Genomic DNA, 26620 nt, shown 5'->3' with positions numbered 1-26620 from the left:
GTTTTGGGGTACATGGAGAAAACAGCCTTGTTTTGGGGTACATGGAGAAAACAGCCTTGTTTTTGGGGTACATGGAGAAAACAGCCTTGTTTTGGGGTACAGCGGTTTGAGGCTATAAAGCCAGCAATTGACCTATCGCTAAGCCCCGCCCCCCATTGTGACAGCTGCTAAATCGGACACTTTATCAGAGCTGACTAGAGTTTACAATGGCAGCTATCAGTGACAAAACTATATCCCAAGAGGCTCTAGACAACTTTTGGAGACAAACGGACCTGATTTCGCCTAGAAGCCTTCAAAAGGGACTTAATTATGCAATGGAGGGATATGTATACAATTTAAAACTCGATATGGTGGATAACAAGCTTAAATTTGAGGGGAGAATTTACAGAGCTCAATGCAAGAGGGAGAAGCCTAACTCACGGTCATCGCGATTGCAGATAAATACATCCAATACCAGCATTGTTCATGCACCGTATGGGAAAGATACAATGAATTCACAGTCAGTTAATTTAACTAATCTGGAAGGCACCGAGATGTACACCTACGTTTACTAACTAGCAGGAACCTGCCCCTGACAGGACAGTGTCCAAACCATAGGCTATGGTCCTAACTGTTTAGCTTGTTAATGTAACCTTTTTAATTACCGGCATGCGTGTGTTTCGTTCACGTTGCCATGTTAATCCATTATTAAACCTATCGTTTGTTTAATAAACTGTCCCATAACTGACAAAGTTACGCTAGCGCAGCTATTGAATCCTTAACGTTAGCTAATTTGAACCAGAGATAACTTGCCTAAGCCTAGCATAACATCAGTGGTGAAAGTTAGCAGGTACTGTGAATAATGAGTAGGCCTATGCCTTTTATCATGTAGGCTTAGTTGATTGCTTTAGCAATGGGAAATTCTAACAAGAGTATGGCAGAAAGCTAATGAACGTAGCGTTCACTGTGCGGTCTGTCACACAGCTTAATCCACCGGAGATATTTTGGACCGGTCTTGTTTTCGTTTAGGAAATGAGATACAATATACCCCATTGCCTATCTTCTCACGGTAACTCGTATCAGTGTTGTATCTATCCCATGCACATCGTTTGGCCATTTAAGTCGAAACTACATTACCACAATTACACACTTGTTTTTGTCCCGTTGTGGCTTGGGGAAAGGGATGAAATATACCCCATTCTGCAGCCTATCGGGATACCTACTGTCGGTGTTACATGTACCCCAAGCACATCGTTTGACCATGTTTTTTTTTTTTTTCATAAGCAACATCAATCGATCATTAAATTATTGTAACATGTCTCCTCCCTGTTGTTTTCAATGGAGTTATCGGAGCCGATGTCCGAGTCCAGTTCAGGCTGGAATGTCATTGGTTCATCTGCGTTCTAAGGGCGGCGCTTAGCGACAGGTCAATTACATGGATTTATAGTGCAAATCAACTCAATTCAATTACATTTTATTTACCATGGTGCCAAAACAATAAAGTTGTCTCAAGGCGCTTCACATCAGACTGCCTCTTCTACTGGAGGGGCATAAGAGAGACACCCCTCCTTCCTCAGTGTTCTAGAACATTACCTGATGGAGTAAAGCAGTCTCCTTCCTCAGTGTTCTAGAACATGACCTGATGGAGTAAAGCAGCCTCCTTCCTCAGTGTTCTAGAACATGACCGGATGGAGTAAAGCCGGCCTCCTTCCTCAGTGTTCTAGAACACCACCTGATGGAGTAAAGCAGCCTCCTTCCTCAGTGTTCTAGAACATGACCTGATGGAGTAAAGCAGCCTCCTTCCTCAGTGTTCTAGAACACCACCTGATGGAGTAAAGCAGCCTCCTTCCTCAGTGTTCTAGAACATGACCTGATGGAGTAAAGCAGCCTCCTTCCACAGTGGCCTCGGCAGTGGTGAAGTGGTCCCTGGAGAAGTGGGTATACTCTTACATTTTTTTAAGCAGCCCATACAGCACAGGATAAACACCCTGTTTTGAGAAGTGGGTATACGCAATGCTGACTGAAAAATAAGTGGGTATACTCCGTATACCTGCGTATACCCTGGACTACACTACTGGGCCTTGGAGGCAGACATGACCTGATGGAGTAAAGCCGGCCTCCTTCTTCAGTGGCCTTGGAGCCAGACATGACCCGATGTTTGTGTATCACAGCTTACTCTAGACGTGTCTACACTCAGTAGACTGATTAATAGACCCTATTTTACGACATGTATTAGGTGTTGGAAAAAGGACGTCAACACATACTGGTGTGCTGAGTAAGGGTGCTGATGGTCTTGGGGGAGGGGTTTACGCACACCTATCTGATTAGGACATGAACTGATTACTGCAGATATCTCCAACATGATAAATAAAATCAGACCCACATAACCAGTTTGTTGGTGTTTATTTCGTAGTTTGTTGGTGTTTATTTCGTAGTTTGTTTGTGTTTATTTCGTAATATCACAATTCTGATGAAGGCGTTGATGAGGGATGAGTTGGCACCCAAGACAGGGCTTACACGTGTAGAGCAGGGGTATGACCAGAGGAGTCATGTCGCGCGGGTAAAAATAGCACGTTGGGTCATTCAGGCTGGCTAAATACAGACACCTCACAGACACGCAGGCTGTTCACAGCTTCTGTAAACAAGCGACGCTGACAGAAACAAGAAAGACCGCACGCAGAGACAATACAGGTAAGAGGAAGTGTGTTTACTCAAGAAGGCAGTAGACTTCTGGTGGACAGCTAAACTCTCAGTCATGCAGTCAGCCACACGCTTCAGTAGTGCATTTGAATAATAGGCTTGTGTTCTCTCTGTTGACTATGAAATTGTCAGCGTTGTAATGTTACTTTGAGCTTCTCAATCTGTAAAAGCGGATTGTGGTTTTAGTGGAGAACGTGCTTCATGATTCAGTGACATGGCTCATCTGTTGGTGAACAAGATATGAGCGAAAGACTTTGGGAGCAAAAGGGTTCATGTTTTCCTGGTGAAAGTAGCAGAACCACAAGATCTATATATCTCCCATTACATCTCTCGCGGTGGTGCATGTTGTCACTTTCGTGGAGGTTCTCGTCTTTGAGAGGTAGTTTTACATTTAATTTATTGCCTCTGAAGTTGCTAGCCAATTGAGTGAGAGGGTAGGCTACACACAAGACAGGCCAAGCCTTCACAGACTACTTCCCGCTTCCTGCCGTTCATCTCTAGCAACCGATAGTCTTTGAGAAGAACAGGAAGCAACCAATAGTCTTTGAGAAGAACAGGAAGAGCACATACACATGCAGATTGGGACTGTGGATCTGATTATTGAATATTAGTATAGTTGCATATGAGGGTCTTTGTAATGAGGTTGTGGATTTGATCATTGAATATTAGCATAGTTGCATATGAGGATCTCGAATAAGGAAGCGAAAGATTCATTGATTTATGTCCAATATGAACTATATGTCAAAGTTGGAGCATCTAAAAATATTCATCGAGGGTGTAGGAGAAGGTCAGAGGGGGAGTAAGGGGGACAGGTGTGTCTGCTGAAAGGGGACTTAGGGGGACAGGTGTGTCTGCTGAAAGGGGACTTAGGGGGACAGGTGTGCGTTGTCTCATCCCTCTGGACTTTGGGGACCAGGATAGACGTTATGTCCCCCCGCCAGTGAGCTCACTCACAGGCAGCCTGTGTTGGAGAACCATTGGATGATCCTTTCAGGGAGATGACTGGCCATCCAATCATCAGACTGCTCTCCGTGCCAAAGACATCTCCCATTGGATGATCCTTTCAGGGAGATGACTGGGCATCAGAGCATCGAACTGCTCTCCGTGCCAAAGACATCTCCTATTGGATGATCCTTTCAGGGAGATGACTGGCCATCCAATCATGGATGGAATAGAAATGAGCCCTAGTGACTAGTGACTATGTTATGGCAGAGATAGTGACACACACACACTCTGAATTCGATCTCTGCATTTTACCCATCCAGGGTAGTGACTAACCCGGAGCAGTGAGCTGCTTTATATTCATCAGACTGCTCTCCGTGCCAAAGACATCTCCTGCATGATGTCACAGGCCACAGTGACCTCTCACCTCTGAGTAGTGCAAACAGCTCCTCAGACAGGCTGGATGTGCGGCATCCATTTTGGGGAAATGATTAATCATAACACTTCTTAACTTAACCTCATTTCTGTTATTAATCTTCTACGATGGCAGAATCTGAAACACCTGTTCAGCTTTAACTGTGCCTGTGAAGGGTTGGAACAAAAGATTGTTCATGCGACATGAAATGTTGCGACTCATTTTTATTTATCTTTCACTCCATGTATTGCTCCTGCTGCTTGCTTTTATTGATTGTATGTAAAGCACTTTGAATTGCAACTCTTGTATGAAATGTGCTATATAAATAAAGTCTTACTCACTTACCTACTTACTTACTTACATAATGCAATGCAGACTCATGATGACTTTGTTTTGACCAGGAGACCTAAAAATGAAGTTTGGGATGGACACTGCAGCGCATGGCAGCGCCTCTATGATCCGAAGCATGTGGGAGAGTCGAGCGGAGAAGCCCAGCCAAAGTGCCACTACCCTTACTACTCTTTAATCAAATGATTTAAAACTAATAAAAACTAGAATATAGTTGCTATAAACTAATAGTACTATACACACACTTATGGTCTTGAACGTCGCTTTGGACAAAAGCGTCTGCTAAATGACTAAATGTAATGTAATTATGTTCTTTACAGCCCTAATAGTACTATACACACACTTATGGTCTTATGTGCTGATATAATGACTTTGTTGTGATCAGCTGAAGCCACGATGAAGTTGGAGAACAGGCGAGACCTTCCGGTGTACGACCTGTCTCTGGTCCGAGGCGTGTGGGAGACCCGTGCGATGAAGCAGAAGGTCAGGCAGAGGAAGGAGCAGGAGCGGCTCTCACAGAGTGCACTTCAGAGGTGAGACACACACACACACACACACTTCAGAGGTGAGACACATACACACACACACACACACACACACACTTCAGAGGTGAGACACACACACACACACACCCTTCAGAGATGAGACACCCACACACACACCCCTTCAGAGATGAGACACACACACACACACACACTTCAGAGGTGAGACACGCACACACACACACACACACACACACACACTTCAGAGGTGAGACACACACACACCCTTCAGAGGTGAGACACCCACACACACACCCCTTCAGAGGTGAGACACACACACTTCAGGAGTTGAGACACACACACCCCTTTCAGAGGTGAGACACACACACACACACACTTCAGAGGTGAGACACACACACTTCAGAGGTGAGACACACACACACACACTTCAGAGGTGAGACCCACACACACGTGATCTGAAATAATGTGGTGGTATCATGTGCCCTAGGGTGAACCAGCAGTGGCAGTATCGCATAGCCTGCAGGAAGATGAAGAGCAGTGAGATGGTGGAGCTGCAGCACTACCTGGAGAGGACGTCACTGAGGGAGGTCACCATTGAACCATACATGCAGCCCACTGAGGGGCAAGCCACAGGTGAGAGGTCACAGGTGAGAGGTCACAGGTGAAAGGTCACAGGTTAGAGGTCACAGGTGAGAGGTCACCATTGAACCATACCTGCAGCCCACTGAGGGGCAAGCCACAGGTTAGAGGTCACAGGTGAGAGGTCACAGGTGAGAGGTCACCATTGAACCATACCTGCAGCCCACTGAGGGGCAAGCCACAGGTGAGGGAAGACTGAGAGGTGGAGAGATGGAGAGGAGGAGAGGGAGAGATGGAGAGATTGAGAAGTGGAGAGATGGAGAGGTGGAGGTAGAGAGGTAGATAGATGGAGGGATGCAGAGGTGGAGAGATGGAAAGATGGAGAGATAAAGTGGTGGAGAGGTGGAGAGATGCAGAGGTAGAGAGATGGAGAGGTAGAGGTAGAGAGATGGAGAGGTGGAGAGATGGAGAGGTAGATAGATGGAGGGATGCAGAGGTGGAGAGATGGAAAGATGGAGAGATAAAGAGGTGAAGATGGAGAGGTGGAGAGATAAGCCTAATTTATACTTCTGCATCCCTCTCCGTCCTCGAAAAAAAAATGGGCGGGCGGGGGCAGGCGGTTGATTCAGAAAAAATTGAACGTACTGATCGGGCTTATATACTACTCCGACGGCTATGCGTCCTAAAGCCTATTCAACCTATTCAACGCCAGACCGCTGGGTGGGGTAACTACTGTTTGTCGAGCCCGTAGCTACCACATAACCTCTTTATTGGAAGTCATTGATTGTTTTTCCTCCCAACTGTCACTGACATGACACGGATGCTGCTTCAAGACCTGTCGGGCAGGTGCAGACACATGGGCCTTGGAGACATGTAGCACAGTCAATATGAACATGTCTAATGCTGTATATTCACTTGAGTAGGCAAATGTATCTCCATCGTGGTGGTCATTTTTTTGTGAAAAACATTGCGATTTATAACAAAACGATATGCTTATCTTACATACAATACAGAAACTATTATAAAACGATCCAATAAAATGAATACGTTCTTATTTTCTTTGGTATTTTTGTCACATTCATACTGCAATGATCGCTGGGTAACCTTTGAATAACTACAACGCTATGACAATGCACTCATTGGCCACGAGACGGTTGCCCTTGTCTAAAAGTGGTAACGTGAATGTGTCACTATGAAACAAAGCATGCACACTTCGAACAAAATTACCCCCCAAACTCTGAGGACAGGGCCAGAAAAATAAACCCACGGTATTCATCATACATCTTACATCATACATCATGCAGTGTTATAGTTATATCAGACACACAGCAAGAACATGCATACCTCAACATACAGTTGTGGGACTGCGATTTCAACCATGAATATGTTGGAAAAACACATACATTAGCACACTTACTAATGATCATCTGCCAGGCTCTCACACACGAAAAGTTGATTCCAAAACTCTCGAATTTAAGACAGAGTGGACTGACAAGTAGGCTATGCATTTGTGCTGCTTGTGGGCAGGACAAAACCGATGTGTTTAATCTGCAACGAGACGGTTGCCCTTGTCAAAAGTGTTAGCGTGAAACGTCACTATAAAACAAAGCATGCACACTTCGAACAGAAATACCCGTAGAACTATGAAGTAAGGGGCAGAAAATTAAACCCACTGCAGTCTTCATACCAATCCACATGCAGTGTTATAGTTATATCAGAAACACAACAAGAGAACTAACAACTAACAGACAATGGTTGATGGTGGAGCTGCTGGACTAGTTTGAGTTATAAGCAGAGGACGTGCTTGTAGCGATTTGAGCGACAACTACAACAACAACAGAACAGGAGACAGGTGGTACGTACGTTTACTAGATTTTCCGCTAAATCAAGCGTTAGCGTATTCACAATAACTCTCAAAAGTGTGCTGCTAATAAGTACAACGTTGTCGTGCCGATTATGCTCTCACACGCCACCCTCATTGAGGCAAAAGTAATGTTTGACTCAAATGTCTTTCACTGCCGTTTTATGTAAAGTCAGTCATTCTAAATAGGTTCTACACATACATGAAATACATTTCCTATTTAATAGATGCAAAGTAATTATGCTGCCAGCATTACTCCGTAGCAAATTACGTTAGATGTCAGTTGAAGCTGGTTGGAGAAGGCACTTTCAACACCGAGCCACCAGCCAAGAGACCAACAGTGGTCGGGAGAAATGTACTTTTCGAGGGTTTATATAAAATACGGTAGCCTAATGCTGCATGCTGTGCAGCTTTGTAGTTTACCAAAGTCGTACTAAAACATTTTGACAGAAAACAGGAAATGTGAGGTCCTGACATGTGTGATTCCGGAAATGATGTTGTTTGGAAATGATGTCGTAAACTGGCCAATCACAGCCAAGGGGGTCTCCGACTCTCTCCGTCTCTTTAAGAAAAGTTAGAAAAAAGCGTTTGTCTCCGACCAGCTCTCCGACGGCTCTCCGACGGGTCGGATGGGCGGCAACACCTGGGTGAAGGTGTTACCAAGGCGTGCCAAGGCGTGCCAAAGTGTCCCTCTACGACCAAATCGGAGAGAATCGTAGAAGTATAAAAATGCCTATAAAGTGGTGGAGAGGTGGACAGATGCAGAGGTAGAGAGATGGAGAGGTAGAGGTAGAGAGATGGAGAGTTGGAGAGATGGAGAGGTAGATAGATGGAGGGATGCAGAGGTGGAGAGATGGAAAGATGGAGAGATAAAGAGGTGAAGATGGAGAGATGGAGAGGTGGAGAGATGGAGTGGTGGAGAGATAAAGTGGTGGAGAGGTGGAGAGATGCAGAGATGAAGGGATGGAGAGGTGGAGAGATGAAGGGATGGATAGATGAAGGGATGGAGAGATGAAGGGATGGAGAGGTGGAGAGATGCAGGGATGGAGAGATGAAGGGATGGAGAGGTGGATGGGTGAAACATTCTGTTGCTACATGAAGGCTTGCAGTTATTTTTGATGGATCCCTGCACAGCCCCCTACCGACAGGCTAACGGATCAGACAGTGGATATAGAGTTTATTATGCAGTGTGTCATAGTGTGCAATGTGTGCCAAAGTGTTCATCAAATGGAGACATCACTGACTGAGTCTCTGTCCATTCTCAGGAGATTGTGGGCTGGACGTTGAAGAGAAAAGGTTCATCTTTGAGCTGACTGGAGACCAATGGAAGGTATGCACTCTGGTTCTGTCAGCTTGAAGTTTTAAACGGCTTTTGAAATCTCTCGTGGATTGTTTTTGATTGATCAATGTGGTTAACCCTTAAAACATCTTCCATTCAGTTTAACGACACGACATATGATGTATACAATTAAACCCACAACATTTGATGTATACAATTTAAAAACACCACATTTGATGTAAACAATTTAACCACACCACATTTGATGTATACAATAAGACCACACAACATTTGATGTACAGTATACAGTTTAGCCCCACAACATGTGATGTATACAATGGCAGTTTGTGGTGATTTATTTTGCACAATAACTTTAGTTCATGGTTGTGCGTTGTATTGTTCTTCTGAGCCACCTTGTTGTGATCATAAAAACACAAATGTTTACTCTCCTTCTTTTGATCATAAAAACACAAATGTTTACTCTCCTTCTTGGGATCATAAAAACACAAATGTTTACTCTCCTTCTTGTGATCATAAAAACACAAATGTTTACTCTCCTTCTTGGGATCATAAAAACATAAATGTTTACTCTCCTTGTTGTGATCATAAAAACACAAATGTTTACTCTTCAGGAGGTCCCTGCTACCCTGTTTGACATGACCTATCTTCGAGAATGGCACATCAATGCAACAATGATTCTAAAGATTCCAGGATTCATTGCAATGTTTCAGGAGTTAAGCGTTCTAGACATACCCAAAAATTGTATTGACGAGTTGCCAGCTGAAATAGGTAATCCCTTGTGAATATTTACAACTTTCATTATTCAGACCCTCTGTGTTCTTGAAACAAACATCATCATATGACCAAGTTACCATCCTTCACACACACAATGTATAGATATCCCTACATACACAAGGCTTTGGGAGTTAGTAGAGTTTTATTTCAGCTTTGTTTAATTACATCTCCCATTCCCCAAACATCCCTTTTTTTTAAATGGCAAATATTTTTAATTGTGTAATTTAAATCAAGTAAAGCTCATCCTGAATTATGGTGGTCAAGCACGCTTCACTTTAAATCAGACGCGTTTCTCGGTGATGACATGTACTCTTGTTTTGTCACAGGTAAACTGACACAGCTGAGGGAACTAAACGCAAGTTATAATAAACTATCAAGCCTCCCACCTGAGCTGGGAGACTGTGAGAACCTGGAGAGACTCGAGCTCACTTCAAATGTCAATCTTGCGGAAATGCCTTTTGAGGTAAGAGATTTCAGACTTGTTTGATAAAGTTTCCATCCATTCATTCTTTACATGTTTAACTCTGAATGCACAGTTTGAAATATACGTATGAGTTAATAACCAATATAGTGTAAATAATGATGTGAGCCAGCTACAAATATAAGATAAGATATACAGTACCAGTCAAAAGTTTGGACACACCTTTACATTTTTGGAGAAGTGTTTTCTTTACTTTTATTATTTTCTCCATTGTAGATTAATACTGAAGACCTTTAAACTAAGAAAGAACACATATGGAATGACGTACTAAACAAAAAAAGTGTCATCATCCATGTAGAAAATAATAAACGTAAAGAAAAAACTTCTCAAAAAATGAGAAAGTGTGTCCAAACTTTTGACTGGTACTGTATATTATATGATAATAGCTGATGTCTATCTCATGCTGAGGCATTGACCTGAGTTCCACTGGCATAAAACACCTTATTTGTGCTTTCAGCTAAGCAACCTAAAGAAACTTGTGCACCTGGATTTAGCTGAAAACAAATTCCATGGCGTACCCATCTGTGTTCTGCGAATGTCAAGCCTACAGTGGCTGGACATGAGCAACAACGGGCTGAAAGAGCTCCCAGATGACATGGACAGGTGGGTGGACCTATGGATCATGTAAGGGTGTGGGTGTGTGTGTGAGTCCTATGGATCATGTAAGGGTGTGGGTGTGTGAGTCTCATGGGTCATGTTAGGGTGTGTGTGTGTGTGAGTCCCATGGGTCATGTTAGGGTGTGTGTGTGTGTGAGTCCTATGGATCATGTTAGGGTGTGTGTGTGTGAGTGAGTTCCATGGGACATGTTAGGGTGTGTGTGTGTGTGAGTCCTATGGATCATGTTAGGGTGTGTGTGTGTGAGTCCCATGGGTCATGTTAGGGTGTGTGTGTGTGTGAGTCCCATGGGTCATGTTAGGGTGTGTGTGTGTGTGAGTCCTATGGATCATGTTAGGGTGTGTGTGTGTGAGTGAGTTCCATGGGACATGTTAGGGTGTGTGTGTGTGTGAGTCCTATGGATCATGTTAGGGTGTGTGTGTGTGAGTCCCATGGGTCATGTTAGGGTGTGTGTGTGTGTGAGTCCCATGGGTCATGTTAGGGTGTGTGTGTGTGAGTCCCATGGGTCATGTTAGGGTGTGTGTGTGTGAGTCCCATGGGTCATGTTAGGGTGTGTGTGTGTGAGTCCCATGGGTCATGTTAGGGTGTGTGTGTGTGAGTCCCATGGGTCATGTTAGGGTGTGTGTGTGTGTGAGTCCTATGGATCATGTTAGGGTGTGTGTGTGTGAGTCCCATGGGTCATGTTAGGGTGGGTGAGTCACTTGGTAGGGAAGGCACTGACTGACTTCAGTCTCCTGTCACACCATTGATATCACACCATAGATGTTAATGAGAGTTTAAAATGATATAGGCAAAATATGTGTCCAGGGGACGGGGGCGTGGCAGCGGCGGTGACAAAAATGAACGTGTTGCCCCTTTTTTCCAGGGCACACGTCCCTGCCTACGTGGATATCACACCATAGATATCACGTTTCCTTAGTATGTCTGAAATATTTCATAAACGTGTTTGACACAAAACGGATGAAAAAATGTCATCTTGCATCAAAATAGGTAATACCAGGAAAAGGTCAATAATGAAAAAGAATTGAAATGTGAGATTGTTTTGGTAACTTCAGCTGCCTGTTTGTCTTGTGTCTTGAAGGCTTGAGGAGTTGACCACACTGTTCATTCACAAGAACAAACTAACATACCTGCCCATGTCCATGGCAAACATAACGACCCTCAGCATGATAGTTGTCACCGGAGATGATTTAATCAGTCTTCCTGCAAAGCTGTCTTCAGATCCAGCCATAAAGTAAGTATACTCATATACCCAACCCATTAAAGAAGTATACTCAACCCATTATAGAAGTATACTCAACCCATTAAAGAAGTATACTCAACCCATTAAAGCATTTCGACCTTGCATAGCAGTAGGATCGATTTATTTTGACCAGCTTTTTTCGGTTTAAAGAGCCCAAAGCCTTATCAGGCCATACACAGTTTATTTGCTGAGATCAAATGATTTTCTTTGCACAACTACTGCAGAAAGAATTCATGGAATCTTACCCTTTATTTCCCCTATGAGGGATATCTTCACTAAGGTATTGTGGCATACGAATCATAATGCTCACAACCTTTCTTGAATATATATTTTTGTACTATGCATACACAGGTTTATTAGATTATTTGAAAACACTGTTGGGCAAGAAACACAACAGGAGGGTGCTGGCGGAGAGCGAAAGCATGCAGATGACAAGGAGTTCCTGCACACCTACATCGACAGCCTTGAAGGAAGAGGTAAGCTCTTGTGGAGGTCACCGATAAGCGGTCGACCTCAAGCAGATGGGTCCCCCCCTTGTGTGCCGGGTTTCTGCTTCAGGCTCCTTCCTGACTAACAGGGAGTTTTTCCTTGCCCCTGTAGGCCAGGCCAAATAGCCCATTTTGGAGCCAAAAATAGAATTAATTGTAAAATATTTTTTTCCAGCATAGATCATTTATGGGCCATTCTACCGAATTGGTGCAAAGTCAGGTCGGAAATATTTGGATTTTTTTTATGTTTTATTCCCAAAACTTTGTCCGTATGTATATTGTACCATATCTAAAGTACACTTATCTAGTAAAAGAACAGTCAATTTTTATATTGTATTTTCAGAATGTGTTGGAATGTTTTTCCTCTTCCAAAAATTGTCACTACCGAAACATCACATTTACTATAGTTAAAAAGTATTATTATTGACCTGTTCAGATTGTGTTTCCTTCCCTTCTCTGAAGAGTATTTTTACAAATATTTCTTGAAGGTTTTCACAATGAAATCCATAAAAATGAACTTTTTACCAAATGTTCAAGTTCAATTTATACAATTCATCAAAATCTAAGTGCAATATTTCTTTGTAAAATGCTAAATACTGATCATATTGATTCCAGAGTTGTTCATTGATGAAATTGAACATACATTAATCCAATCAGTATCATAACATTTTAGTTGATTACTCAATATACTTAATTTTTTACAAAACATCCTGTGTTTCGGTAGTGCTGCACTGTTTCGGTAGTGACATCCAGTGTTTCGGTAGTGACTGCACTGTTGGATGGATGTTCATTTCTCTCCCAAAATCTTCCAAAAGGTGCTCTGGGCCGCCCTTTAGTCCACACAACACATTTATTTAAAAATTATGGGATTGAACTACTTACCAATTCATTTTGTCACTACTGAAATCATCAGGTCACTACCATATGTTTCGGTAGTGACTGTTTCGGTAGTGACAATTCTAGCTAACTTTAAGCATAAATAAAGAATTCTAACAAGCACACGGCATGCAAACACATCTTTGAAGAGGTGAACACACATACAAACATAAGATTTTCCATGAAACCCCAAAAGGTTTACTTAATTGAAGAAAACATGCGTTTCGGTAGTGACAATTCTTAAGGTTACACGTCGATTTTCAGACTTTGGAACACATTTATATAAAAACTATGGGATTTAGCTACTGACCATTCAACCATGAGGGTCAGAGATGCAGTGTCACTGCATGGTCAAAAATGCAGAGTCGTGGCTAAAACACAGGCTCAGCCAATGGACTAAAACTCTTGTGTTTCGGTAGTGACATGAAAACTAGGGACATGATTTTTTGAGTATAGAAAATTGATTTAAAAATTAAACCCACAATAAATCTAAATATTCCAAGTTCTGTTTCAACCCAATCATAAAGATCTTTGAAATTAAATCATTGAAAAAAATCTAAAAAAATTGAAAAGTGTTATTTAAAGGCATTGAAATTTAGATGTCAGGGTTGGGGACAGCTACTTCCCAATAGAAAGTACCCTATAAATGATGATTTTGTATATATTTAGCTTATCACTATCTCATGTAATGCATTGGGTTTATATAGACCATAACATTTTCTAATTAAATATCTATGCCTAAATACCTAATTGTTTTGTAAATAGTTTTTATTGTTGAGGGACTGCATATTACACGAATTCGGTAGAATGGCCCTTATATGAGGTGTCCAGAACAACATACTAAAAGTCCTAAAAAATCCTAGTTGAGGAAATATGTTTAATTCTCATCAATCTGAGATGTGTGCTAATAATGCGTGGAAAAAATACACCTCAAAAATGTATTTTTTTCCTTTACTCCTATCAAAATAAATCTTTACACAATGAAAGTACCCATGAAAAGTAACATATTTTGTATTACAAGTTTCTTTGAGAATTAATTTTAATATGCAAATGAGCTCTACACTACTCGAATATGCCCAAAATACACCCAATAGGCTTATTTTTATTCCTTTTTGGGGTCCAGGCTCTGGGCTCCGTACAGCGCCTTGAAATTATTTAATTGTTCTGGCGCTATATAAATAAAATTTAATTGAATTAATGTCTCACCATGAAGGCTCTCCAGGGCTGAAGGTGTTCTTTGCTAAAGGAACTCTTTTACACCTATGAAAGAGCCTCCCTGACCACCTAAGGGCAACGCAGACGCTGGACTCCTTTAAAGCTGGACTAAAAACATTTTTATTCAGGAAGGCATTTCTGGCCTTGTGTTAAATCTAGCACCACTAAGTTTTCTATTATGCTTATGTTAACTATTTATTTTATTGTATTATTATAGTTAGTTTCTAATATGTAGGCACTCTGAGATTCTTTTGAATGAAAAGTGAGTTAAAAATAAAATTAATTATTATTACTATTACTTCCAGACACAGCCCCATCACACACCACAAAAGTGTCCCTGAGCTGCCTTCTGTGAGTGCCAGAGACTGAGCGGAGGAATCAGCGTTTCAGGTGAATGTGGCAGAACTTCCAGAATTCGCATTGCAGTAGCTATGTTTGTGTGAACTTCTACGTGTGGGTCAAAGGCCGATAAATGTGCACAGCTTCCTGTACGTTCCATGGTCTGTTTTTCTCTACGGTCATTATTCGAATAGGTTTTTATTTGTGTCGTGAAGAATGTACTTCTCGAGGTGGTTTGAAGGGGTGTCGTTTTGACCGGGAGTATTTGCTGTGATTCTGTTCCACGTATTTAACATTTGAACATTCAGCAACATCCAATTCCTTTTTGATACAGCACGCCTGATAACTGCATTCATTCTTGTATGATTTGTCTTAAATGACATGTACATGTTTTATCCATAGTTTTTTTCCCTAAGGCATCATTTTTGTGTTTAACCTGTGAATGTAGACTGTGTTTTGATGTGACCAAACACATGTTGTTAGGCGATAGTGCTTTTGTTCGTAAGTGACTGGAAATACATAGAGTTGAGTATGATTGAGAGTGTGGGTGTGTGAAACTGATGAATTTGTATACGTTAAACTGTTTGTCCCTGTAAATTAAATGTTATTTACTCAGTGACCTCAGAAAGATTTGTAGCCAGTTATTTCCTCCAGCAGTATGTGAGATGTGCTTACAGCTCAACTCTAGACCAAAGACACATCGCAACTCATGTGACACAAATGATTATTACACTTATGGGTAGAAGGTAAAACAGTCAAACAATGAAAATATATTGGTATTTTTTATTAACATATTTTGTGTCATTTATATATCAGGCACATTTTGTAAAATGCTTAGATTTTGTGTTAAAGAAATGAGTCATGTACACTGCAAAAGGACCGCTCGTGAACCGAGGAGGGGTCTAAAATTAGTAACCATTGCCTTAATACAGAAAAGATTGTTGCACAGCAAATATAAAGACATAGTGGCAATAATATCCTAATATACAAAGTGCTGCTTATTTTACAGAACATTGCAAATAACAAAAATCAGGTTCTAGATTGTTTGGCTACATTTTGAAAACATGTGTTCCATTTCACATCTGTCATCAACGGTGTGCCGATGCCTTTACAGGAGTTACACACAATACAATAGAATACTGCATTGCTGACTATTAAGACATTCCATTATATAAATACAGGTTAAAAGTAACAGGTTGCTATGACAGGATACCTGAAGTTAGCTGTATCCAGTTTGACATCCTTTTTTTTTTTTTTAATATACACTTTTAAACACTTTGTGGAACAATGAAAAGTTCCAGAGACTTGCAATTATTTAGAAACGATTGTGATTTCTGAAGGGTCCAGTCGAGACCGTGTGCAGTGACATTTTACAATATTGCAATATCTAAAATCATTTTTATTTTAAGAGTAAATATACGATATGCTTTGTTTTAATCTGTATTTGAATGTAGACTTACGTACAGTGGCAAGCTAATGTAAAAGGAATGTGACTATTTGACATGTTTGGTTCTTGACATGTATGGATAAATACCAAAGTACTTTATCTGCTACCGCTGAGACTGAGAAACAGTTCGTAATCGTAATAACAAAGGACTGATAACGTAACGTTGCCACCTGGAAACCCTGCTACATGTGCCAGACTTTGGCAAAGATATACCGAGCGGTGGATTGAGTCAAGAACGCTGGCCCCTCAGCTGTTACCGGCTCAATGGCATTCCTGGTTGGAAGGCTCAGACACATAACAGACATATTGCTCCTGACGAACCCGTGACTCATCACTCATCTTCGAGGGGGCGAGTCAGAATAGAACTGAAGCAATGTACCATGAAGTGTCACCATGGAAACCACCCCGGGGATATGAGAGTTTGATGTTGAACAGTCTTAATGAATTTCATCTAAAGGGTTCTTAAGCAGTACTATCACACTGAAATGGACTATGTTAATCAGTTGGATATTTTATGGGTCATTCCATGTCATTCAAACCAAATCTTTCCACCACACCACCTCAGAATTGGCTGTAGTATTCTATACACTTGTATTTTCCTGGCTTTTTACACCTTTAAATACGGTTCAGACAAAGTTTGTTATCAGCTTTCACAATTTCAGATCTCTTTGGAAATCTTTCAGAATTCTACACAGAAAGGTTCTGGGAGTAGGAAGCTAAGATGTTTAGGATACGTCATGTCAGAGTGTATTCTTCAAAAGATTATCAGCCAGTTCTGAGATGATGCGGTGATTGACTCTAATGTATTGGCCAGGAGAAGCACACCCCTATCTGAGCTACCAGAGGCGCCACACTACCTGTATGCTAACACCTATGCTAACAGAGGCGCCACTCTACCTGGATGCTCACACCTGTATTCTCACACCTGTGCTAACAGGGGCGCCACTCTAGCTGTATGCTCACACCTGTGCTAACAGGCGCGCCACTCTAGCTGTATGCTCACACCTGTGCTAACAGGGGCGCCACTCTAGCTGTATGCTCACACCTGTATGCTCACACCTGTGCTAACAGAGGCGCCACACTACCTGTATGCTCACACCTGTGCTAACAGAGGCGCCACTCCAGCTGTAAGCTCACACCTGTGCTAACACCTGTGCTAACAGAGGCGCCACTCTAGCTGTAAGCTCACACCTGTGCTAACAGAGGCGCCACTCTACCTGTATGCTCACACCTGTGCTAACAGAGGCGCCACTCTACCTGTATGCTCACACCTGTGCTAACAGAGGCGCCACACTACCTGTATGCTCACACCTGTATGCTCACACCTGTATGCTCACACCTGTGCTAACAGAGGCGCCACTCTACCTGTATGCTCACACCTGTGCTAACAGAGGCGCCACTCTACCTGTATGCTCACACCTGTGCTAACAGAGGCGCCACACTACCTGTATGCTCACACCTGTATGCTCACACCTGTATGCTCACACCTGTGCTAACAGAGGCGCCACTCTACCTGTATGCTCACACCTGTGCTAACAGGGGCGCCACTCTAGCTGTATGCTCACACCTGTATGCTCACACCTGTGCTAACAGGGGCGCCACTCTAGCTGTATGCTCACACCTGTGCTAACAGTGGCGCCACTCTACCTGTATGCTCACACCTGTGCTAACAGAGGCGCCACTCTACCTGTATGCTCACACCTGTGCTAACAGAGGCGCCACTCTAGCTGTATGCTCACACCTAAGGAATCTGCTCCCTCTCCGCTAATGCCTACATCATGTTGTCAAGCATTCATTAAATTGTGTAGTCAGAAATGTAACTTAAGAGTGAAATACAACATTTAACACCACTAAAGATGTCCCATTGTTTATGCTTTGTTGTTGTTTATGCTTTGTTTTTGTTTTTGTTTTCTCGTTGCATAATGCTTTGCATAACGGAGGACATGGGATCCTCATTAAAAGCGTCAAAAAGTAGATCATCTCAGATGAGCAAAAAGATAAACTTCAGAATCTACCATTCATTATGGCCGGTTTGTGTCAACCGATGCAACCAAGAACTACCATAGTATCTAAGTTCATAAGACCCTAAAGGCCAAAGCATTAAAACAGAAAAACAGAAAAAGAGGCTTGAGGTAGCTGTTACGGAGCAGGGCAGGGCAGAGGTTACAAGGGCGGAGAGGCAGGGCAGGGCAGGGCAGGAGGGGGCAGGGCAGGACAGGGCAGGGTAGGGTAGTGCAGGGCAGGACAGGGCAGAACAGGAGGGGGCAGGGCAGGGTAGAGTAGTGCAGGGCAGGAGAGGGCAGGAGAGGGCAGGGCAGGACAGGGCAGGGCAGGGCAGGGCAGGGCAGAACAGGAGGGGGCAGGGCATGGCAGGGCAGGGCAGGGCAGAACAGGAGGGGGCAGGGCATGGCAGGGCAGGGCAGGGCAGGGGTTACAAGGGAGGAGAGGCAGGGCAGGGCAGGGCAGGGCAGGGTAGGGCAGGGGTTACAAGGGAGGAGAGGCAGGGCAGGAGGGGGCAGGGCAGGGCAGGGCAGGGCAGAACAGGAGGGGGCAGGGCAGGGCAGAACAGGAGGGGGCAGGGCAGGGTAGGGTAGTGCAGGGCAGGTCAGGGCAGGAGAGGGCAGGGCAGGGCAGGGCAGGGCAGAACAGGGCAGGAGAGGGCAGGGCAGGGCAGAACAGGAGGGGGCAGGGCAGGGCAGGGCAGGGCAGGGCAGAGGCAGAACAGGGCAGGAGAGGGCAGGGCAGGGTAGAACAGGAGGGGGCAGGAGGGGGCAGGGCGGGGCAGGGGAGAGGCAGGGCAGGGCAGGGGTTACACGAGAGGCCTGAATGCTGCAGGCCTTACTGGGCATTTCCTCAGCAGTGAGTGAAGGGGGGGCCCATCACCACCACTAACCAAAATGTCATCTTGTGATATGTGTACTGCATGTGGCTCATTACATTCATTTGACCTTTGACCTTAGAAAAGAAAAAGAAGTAAAACGAAGGCAAAACCATGGTGGCACGAGTAACTTCAAAAGGACGTCCTACCGCCTCGTCTGAGCCTGAACCATTGTGTGTGTAGTTAGTTCCTGTGTGTGTGTGTGTGTGTGTGTGTGTGTGTGTGTGTGTGTGTGTGTGTGTCCATTGTCTGATATCGCCTTAGTCTACTACACAATAATCGCTGTTTTGATTTTTTTAAGTCTTCAGCACATGTACATCAATGCCCGTGTCAAATATGAGTGTGATATATTAGCACATGGTCAGACAGGGAGAATTGGCATTTACTTCTTTAGGTCTGAAACTCAAGTGATCCAATGACACGCAATCCAGACTGCCGTTTTCATAATTCAATACGAAATGTGTGTGTGTGTGTGTGTGTGTGTGTGTGTGTGTGTGTGTGTGTGTGTGTGTGTCTGTGAACTGAGAGACTGGCGGTGACCCACAGCAGAACCAGTAGCGTGTGCTCTATTTCTACACTGGCTCCTGGACCCAAATAGGCCTCTGTGTTAAATGACTGCACTCCCAACAGAAACCACATGGGCACATCGCTGTGACACGCTCATGACTGACTCAATGTCATACACCCTGCATTGCTGCGTGTGAGGAAGTACAGGATGCCGTCTGACTGAAAGCATCTTTGTGTCGTCATGGAGATGTTAGAGTATGCTGTCTGTCTGAAAGCATCTTTAACATCTCCATGACGACACAGATTGCAAAAGAAGTACAGGATGCTGTCTGTCTGAAAGCATCTTTAACATCTCCATGACTGGACACAGAGGATGCTGTCTGTCTGAAAGCATTTTTAACATCTCCATGACGACACAGAGAATGCTGTCTGTCTGAAAGCATCTTTGACATCTCCATGACGACACAGAGGATGCTGTCTGTCTGTCAAAACATCTTTAACATCTCCATGACTGGACACAGATTGCAGAAGAGGTACATTACAGGAAGAGGAAACTAACTAAATGCCACGGGACATTAGGCGCTAAAATGACACATCATAAAAAGGCACATATTCTGATGAAAGGGAACACACCATCACCTCCTCGTCTCGCTGCTGTTAATCACTCACTCACTCACACACACAACAAGGTGCTTTAAACAAACCCCCCCTCCGCCACACACTCACACACCCCAACTGTTTCCATCTAAAAACACCCTCTCTAATCCCATATAATATAATATTCAAATGTAACTACTAAACAGTCGCTTCACAACAGAGTTTGAAACAGTAAATTCTAAATCGGAGAGAACAACGAGACGCAAACCCCATGAAGCCTGGTCTGTGTGTGTTGCTGGTGGAGTGTGGTTCTTCCAGGGGGGTGGTCCAGTGGTGGTGGTGGGGGTGGAGGGGGGGGGGGTTGTCACGGTTACATGCTGCTGTCCTGCAGGAGCGGCTCGATGTCGTCGTCGCTGGGGGTGGAGGTGTGCACGTGGCAGGACTGCAGGCTGGTGGCGCTGGCGGAGGACGAGAGCGTCTTGACGACCACGCTGGGCTGCTGCGGGATGAACACCGCCACCAGGAGCGCCAGCACCACGGAGCACGCGCCGAACAGGAACGGGGGCCCGGGGATCACGGGCCTCTGGAAGAAGAGAAGCGGGGGAGAATCCATTAGACGAGAGGTTTTCAACCGGGGGTCTGTGGCCCCCTGGTGGTCCGCGACGGCATTGCAGGGGATCCGCAACATGAGCCTATGTTGATCAGTTCACCATTGTCAGTGTCTTCTTTTGGGGGCTTTTTTATGCATTTAATTGTACAGGCAATGAAGCCCGTAAATGGGGGGCTTATTGGCCTGCGCCACAGTTCCCCCCGGGGGTTCAGTGTCTTGCCCAAGGACACTTGGTGAGAAGGAGGTATGTACCTCATACCTCATTGGGGTCTCTGGGTACGCTGCTCTGTGTATCTGTGAGTCATGTGTGTGTGTGTGTGTGTGTGTGTCTGTATGTGTATCTGTGAGTCGTGTGTGTGTGTGTGTGTGTGGTGTACCTCATACCTCACTGGGGTCTTTGGGTACGCTGCTCTGGCCGCTGCCTGTAGGGTCGATCTCGTTGAGCTCCACATTAAACAGGAAGAAGATTAAGCCAAAGAAGGCGGGGCCGAGGCCATTGCACAGCCCTCGGATGCCTGTGACCATGCCCTGCACGGCACCTGGATGAGAGGAGAGAGAACAGGTAGTCATTGCACAGTCCTCGGATACCTGTGACCATGCCCTGCACCGCACCTGGAGGAGAGGAGAGGAGAGGAGAGGAGAGGAGAGGAGAGGAGAGGAGAGGAGAGAGAACAGGTAGTCATTGCACAGCCCTCGGATGCCTGAAACCATGGCCTGTACCGCACCTGGAGGAGAGGGGGGGAGGGGAGGAGAGGAGAGGGGAGAGGGGGGAGGGGAGGGGAGGAGAGGGGAGAGGGGGGAGGGGAGGGGAGAGCGGGGAGATGGGGGAGGAGAGAGGGAGGAGGAGAGAGGGGAGAGGCGAGGAGAGGAGAGAGGGGAGAGGAGAGGAGAGGGGAGAGGAGGAGAGAGGGGAGAGGAGAGGAGAGGGGGGAGGAGAGAGTGGAGGAGGGGAGAGGAGAGGAGAGGGGAGAGGAGAGAGTGGAGGAGGGGAGAGGAGAGGAGAGGGGAGAGGAGAGGAGAGGAGAGGAGAGGAGAGGAGAGAGTGGAGGAGGGGAGAGGAGAGGAGAGGGGAGAGGAGAGAGGAGAGGAGAGGAGAGGAGAGGAGAGGAGAGGAGAGGAGAGGAGAGGAGAGAGGGGAGAGGAGAGGAGAGGGGAGAGGAGGAGAGAGGGGAGGAGAGAGGGGAGAGGAGAGGAGAGGGGAGGAGAGAGGGGAGGGGAGGAGAGAGGGGAGGGGAGGAGAGAGGGGAGGGGAGGAGAAAAGGTAGCAAGCATTGAACACTGGACTGCTATTCTGGAGACACCAAGCATTGAACACTGGACTGCTATTCTGGAGACACGAAGCATTGAACACTGGACTGCTTTCCTCGTGAGACTCACCTTGTTGAGCAGGGTCCGTGCAGTGGGAGACGAGAGCGCTGACCGCTGGGAAGGATATGCTGGACATGGCAGCCACTGTTCCTGCTGCCCACATCATCCTACAAACCACAACAAAAACGTTTATTTACATGAGCATGTGAAAACACACAAGCAGACTTAAGAAAAAAAGATTAAAGCAACCTTTGGAACAACTACCAATATATGCACACATGATGTTGTCACTGTCGTCCCCTCAGGCCCTCTTAAGCTCAAGTCAGCCTAGTCAAAGAGTGCAGAAAGCTCTGTGTGTGTGTGTGTCTGTGTGTGTCTGTGTGTGTCTGTGTGTGTGTCTGTGTGTGTGTCTGTGTGTGTGTCTGTGTGTGTGTCTGTGTGTGTGTGTGTCTGTGTGTGTGTCTGTGTGTGTGTCTGTGTGTGTGTCTGTGTGTGTGTCTGTGTGTGTGTCTGTGTGTGTCTGTGTGTGTCTGTGTGTGTCTGTCTGTGTGTGTCTGTGTGTGTCTGTGTGTGTCTGTGTGTGTCTGTGTGTGTCTGTGTGTGTCTGTGTGTGTCTGTGTGTGTCTGTGTGTGTCTGTGTGTGTGTCTGTGTGTGTGTCTGTGTGTGTGTCTGTGTGTCTGTGTGTGTGTCTGTGTGTGTGTCTGTGTGTGTGTCTGTGTGTGTCTGTGTGTGTGTCTGTGTGTGTCTGTGTGTGTGTCTGTGTGTGTCTGTGTGTGTCTGTGTGTGTCTGTGTGTGTGTGTGTGTGTGTCTGTGTGTGTCTGTGTGTGTCTGTGTGCCTTGAAATTAACGTTTAGGCTTACCAGCCAACATGGCTGGTAGATGAAAAAAATTACCAGCAAATCATATTTTTCACCGGCCAGAATTAAACCTGGCATTTCAGACCTACTCTGACATTGTTTGACAAACAACCTTTACCTATGATTATAATATCATTGTCATTCTCAGAATGGATTAAACTAAATCAACTAATTTTACTTTTTAAAATAATTTATAAATTCAATTACATTTTATTTTTGAAGTGCCAGAACAATACAATTGTCTCAAGGCGCTTTGCAGTGTGTGTGCTCAGGAGTGTATTTACCATTTTTCTGAGCCGAAGCCGTACCAGGCCAGCTGGAAGAGTTGGAAGCAGAGCCCCAACAGCACGGTGTTCTTGTTCCCAATGTTCCTCATCAGAACACTCAGGAACAGAGTCTGCCAACAGAACACGAGAGTTGAGTTCACTTGGGTTCACTCGAGTTCACTTGGGTGTGGTGGGGGACGGCCCCTTAGAGGCAGTCAAACCACTCTGCACCTGGAGGTATTCAGCACCCAAGGGTGACTGCAGTGTTCACTTTTAGCCCACGTGAACCACACCGTGGGGGGAGGCCTGTGGCTATGAGTCAGGCGTGCAACACTTAAAAGTTATCTGACTAAATATCTTTTCTTTTTTTTCTTCAGGATTTACATTTACTTCATATTAATATGTTGTCCTACCGTAACCATTTTTAGAGTGACCCTGAATCCCTATAGCACCACATTTAAAGTGTAACATATCTGACTGAATATCTGATGGAGATAAGTCTGAAGTCTACATGTGAGGTCTAAGGCTGTGACTACTGGAAAAGGTGTGACAATATTTGGATGCATTCGAAAAGGACAGAGCAGAATTATTTGATATGTTTTTTTTTTTTTTTGAGAAATCCACACAGAGAGATTAGACACACACACACACACACACACACACACACACACACACACACACACACACACAGACAGAGATTAGAGAAATAGACCAAAGTTAGACTGTACCTGAGCTATGATTGACAGGATCCCAACCATGGCTATGAAACCAGCTATGGTGGCTGAGTCAAAGTCAATGACCTGTAGAAACAATGACACACACACACACACACACACACACACACACACACACACACACACACACACAGTCAAAACCAGTCAGCTTCCTCTGAGCTCAAGTGTTTCAGTGTGTACATCTCCCCTGACAACGCACAATATTTACACCCGCAGAACAAGACCTCAAAATCAGCAGGCGGTAGTCACCTACCTGTCTCAGGTAGAGGAAGAAGCTGGAGTACTGGCCAGCCTCGGGCAGGTAGGACAGGAACACCGTCACACAGATGAGCAGCACAGTGGTGTCCTTCCCCACCTTCCGAAGGGACTGCAGAGGGAACAACACAAACAGAGATACGTCACACGTGCATCATACGACTTACTTTAGATTATCTCCCTCTGGAACGAAATACTGTTTTTTGATTGGCTAATGGGGAGTACATTAAAGTTCGTATAGACGGACACCTTGGACGTAGTCCCAGTAGAAAAGTTATATCGCCATTCCATATCAATGCTCTTGAATGGTTACCATTGACAACCAACGTAAGGTTTTTTTTGTTTTGAAAAAAAGCCTGTTCCAGGCACTACTTTCTCTAACGGTAGCACTAGGCTTCAAATCAAGAATTCATCAGGTTATTCAGAGTCAGAGATACGTCACACGTGCATCATACGACTTACTTTAGAGCAGTGTACGCCCTTTACAACTGAGAGAGTCAGAGATACGTAACACGTGCATCATACGACTTATTTTAGAGCAGTGTACGCCCTTTACAACTGAGAGAGTCAGAGATACGTCACACGTGCATCATACGACTTACTTTAGAGCAGTGTACGCCCTTTACAACTGAGAGAGTCAGAGATACGTCACACGTGCATCATACGACTTATTTTAGAGCAGTGTACGCCCTTTACAACTGAGAGTCAGAGATACGTGTGTGTGTGTGTGTGTGTGTGTGTGTGTGTGTGTGTGTGTGTGTGTGTGTAGGTACATGTGTGTGTGTGTGAGAATAAGGTCAAACTGGAGGCTCACAGCAAAGGGGTCGGCCTGCTCCCAGGAGATGGGGGACCCGAGGGAGGACAGGCGCATCTTCTCGGGCAGCGACTCGGGCACCACCAGCAGCACGAATCCGATGTCCAGCACTGCGATGATGGTCGCCACCAGAACCACCACGCTGTCCCCATACGTGGCCGACAGGTAAGCCCCGATCGCTGGACTGGTCACCAGACTCGCTGCAAAGGTTGCAGACACCTGAGCGGACAAGCAGAAACACACTGAATCTCTGCAAGCGTGTGTGTGTGTGTGTGTGTGTGTGTATACAGTGCCCTCCACAAATATTGGTACCCCTAGTGAATATAAGCTAAACAGGCTATAAAAAAATAGATGCATGTCTTTCAAATCTACAGTGTAATCAGAATCAGAATCATGATTATTGGCCAAGTACATTTTCATATACAAGGAATTTGTTCTGGGTTTAGTTGCTCTCAATGTACTTAAACTGAAAATATACAGTACAACACAACAGTTTAGGATAAATTAAATAAATATAATATAATAATAAAATAAAATACAAAATAATCTTTATATACAGGCACTGGTTTGGACGCCTTACTCCACAAGGTCACTCCACATCAAGAACTAGAATGGCTGAAAAAGCAGCACAATTGGAAACCATTTTTGCTTAAGACATCTATGTTTCATTCGTTGGTCTACACTTGTGATCTTTTAGAAATGTAAAGGAAGTTAATGAAAACTAAAGCAGCTGAATACCAGGCCGTATGCGGTTAATGAAAACTAAAGCAGGTGAATACCAGGCCGTATGATGATGCATAGACTTCAGTGGTGTGTGTGTGTGTGTATGTGTGTGTGTGTGTGTGTCTGTGTAGACAGTGTTGTATTGGTGCATACCAGGCCGTATGCGGTGCTCCTCTCGTGCTCCTCGGTGATGTCCGCCACGTACGCGAAGATCACAGAGAATGTGACGGAGAACAGTCCTGACAGAGAGATCAGTGCAAAGTACCACCTGCACAGGACAGGGTTAGGGTTAGACATGATGGAGTAGGGCACAGGGTCAGGGTATCAACATGAAGGCATCACAGTCACAGACCATAACCTACAACTGCACCACTATACAAGAAATTAAAGCCAAATTATAAAAACATTAAGTATAAAATAATGACAAATGAGGATTATACGCGTTGAGTAGTACACAAGCCATTCTGTGATTAATCCTTGAGCCCTACAGGTGCATACTTGTCATCAACACAAGAAATCATGTCTACAGACACACACACCACTGGAGTCTATGCATCAATACAACACTGTCTAACCACACACACACACACACACACACACACACACACACACACACACACACACACACACACACACACACACACACACACACACACACACACACACACACACACACACACACACACACACACACACACACACACACACACACACACACACACACACACACCACTGGAGCTGGAGTCTATGCATCAATACAACACAGTCTACACACACAGACCACTGGAGTCTATGCACCAGTACAACACTGTCTATACACACACACACACCACTGGAGACTATGCATCAATACAACACCACACACACACACACACACACACACACACACACACACACACACACACACACACACACACACACACACACACACACACACCACTGGAGTCTATGCATTAATACAAC

At 44.7% G+C, this 26620-nt stretch overlaps 2 protein-coding genes across 3 annotated transcripts in view; one reads left to right on the top strand and one right to left on the bottom strand.

Moving 5' to 3' along the window:
• Positions 1-2570: 2570 nt before the first annotated feature.
• Positions 2571-15278, top strand: lrrc2 (leucine rich repeat containing 2). 2 transcript variants are annotated; one of them, XM_080852358.1, is made up of 11 exons: positions 2571-2670; positions 4438-4536; positions 4770-4917; positions 5375-5520; positions 8593-8657; positions 9239-9395; positions 9728-9864; positions 10340-10485; positions 11580-11732; positions 12093-12217; positions 14626-15278. In XM_080852358.1, the coding sequence occupies exons 2-11, from the start codon at positions 4449-4451 to the stop codon at positions 14673-14675; spliced, it is 1215 nt and encodes a 404-aa protein (XP_080708484.1). In that variant the 5' UTR covers positions 2571-2670; positions 4438-4448; the 3' UTR covers positions 14676-15278. The 2 variants fall into 2 exon arrangements, with proteins under 2 accessions (XP_080708484.1, XP_080708485.1); XM_080852359.1 differs by lacking the exon at positions 4438-4536 and having other exon boundaries at positions 2581-2670.
• A 4537-nt stretch (positions 15279-19815) lies between these two features.
• The window catches only part of mfsd14bb (major facilitator superfamily domain containing 14Bb), a 12981-nt gene continuing 6176 nt past the window's right edge, over positions 19816-26620 (bottom strand). The window contains exons 5-12 of the mRNA XM_080853173.1: positions 25811-25925; positions 24935-25153; positions 24119-24232; positions 23860-23931; positions 23150-23262; positions 22076-22173; positions 21083-21237; positions 19816-20671 (exon numbers count right to left, since the gene is read on the bottom strand). Of these exons, the coding sequence (XP_080709299.1) occupies positions 20459-20671; positions 21083-21237; positions 22076-22173; positions 23150-23262; positions 23860-23931; positions 24119-24232; positions 24935-25153; positions 25811-25925 (1099 nt within the window). The 3' untranslated portion in view covers positions 19816-20458. The remainder of the gene's footprint in view (positions 20672-21082; positions 21238-22075; positions 22174-23149; positions 23263-23859; positions 23932-24118; positions 24233-24934; positions 25154-25810; positions 25926-26620) is intronic.

This window comes from Sprattus sprattus (assembly GCF_963457725.1).
Source record: "Sprattus sprattus genome assembly, chromosome: 15".
In the NCBI taxonomy this organism is placed as follows: Eukaryota; Metazoa; Chordata; class Actinopteri; order Clupeiformes; family Clupeidae; genus Sprattus; species Sprattus sprattus.
The sequence above is the reverse complement of the archived record's forward strand: the minus strand, read 5'-3'. Positions and strand labels throughout refer to the sequence as shown.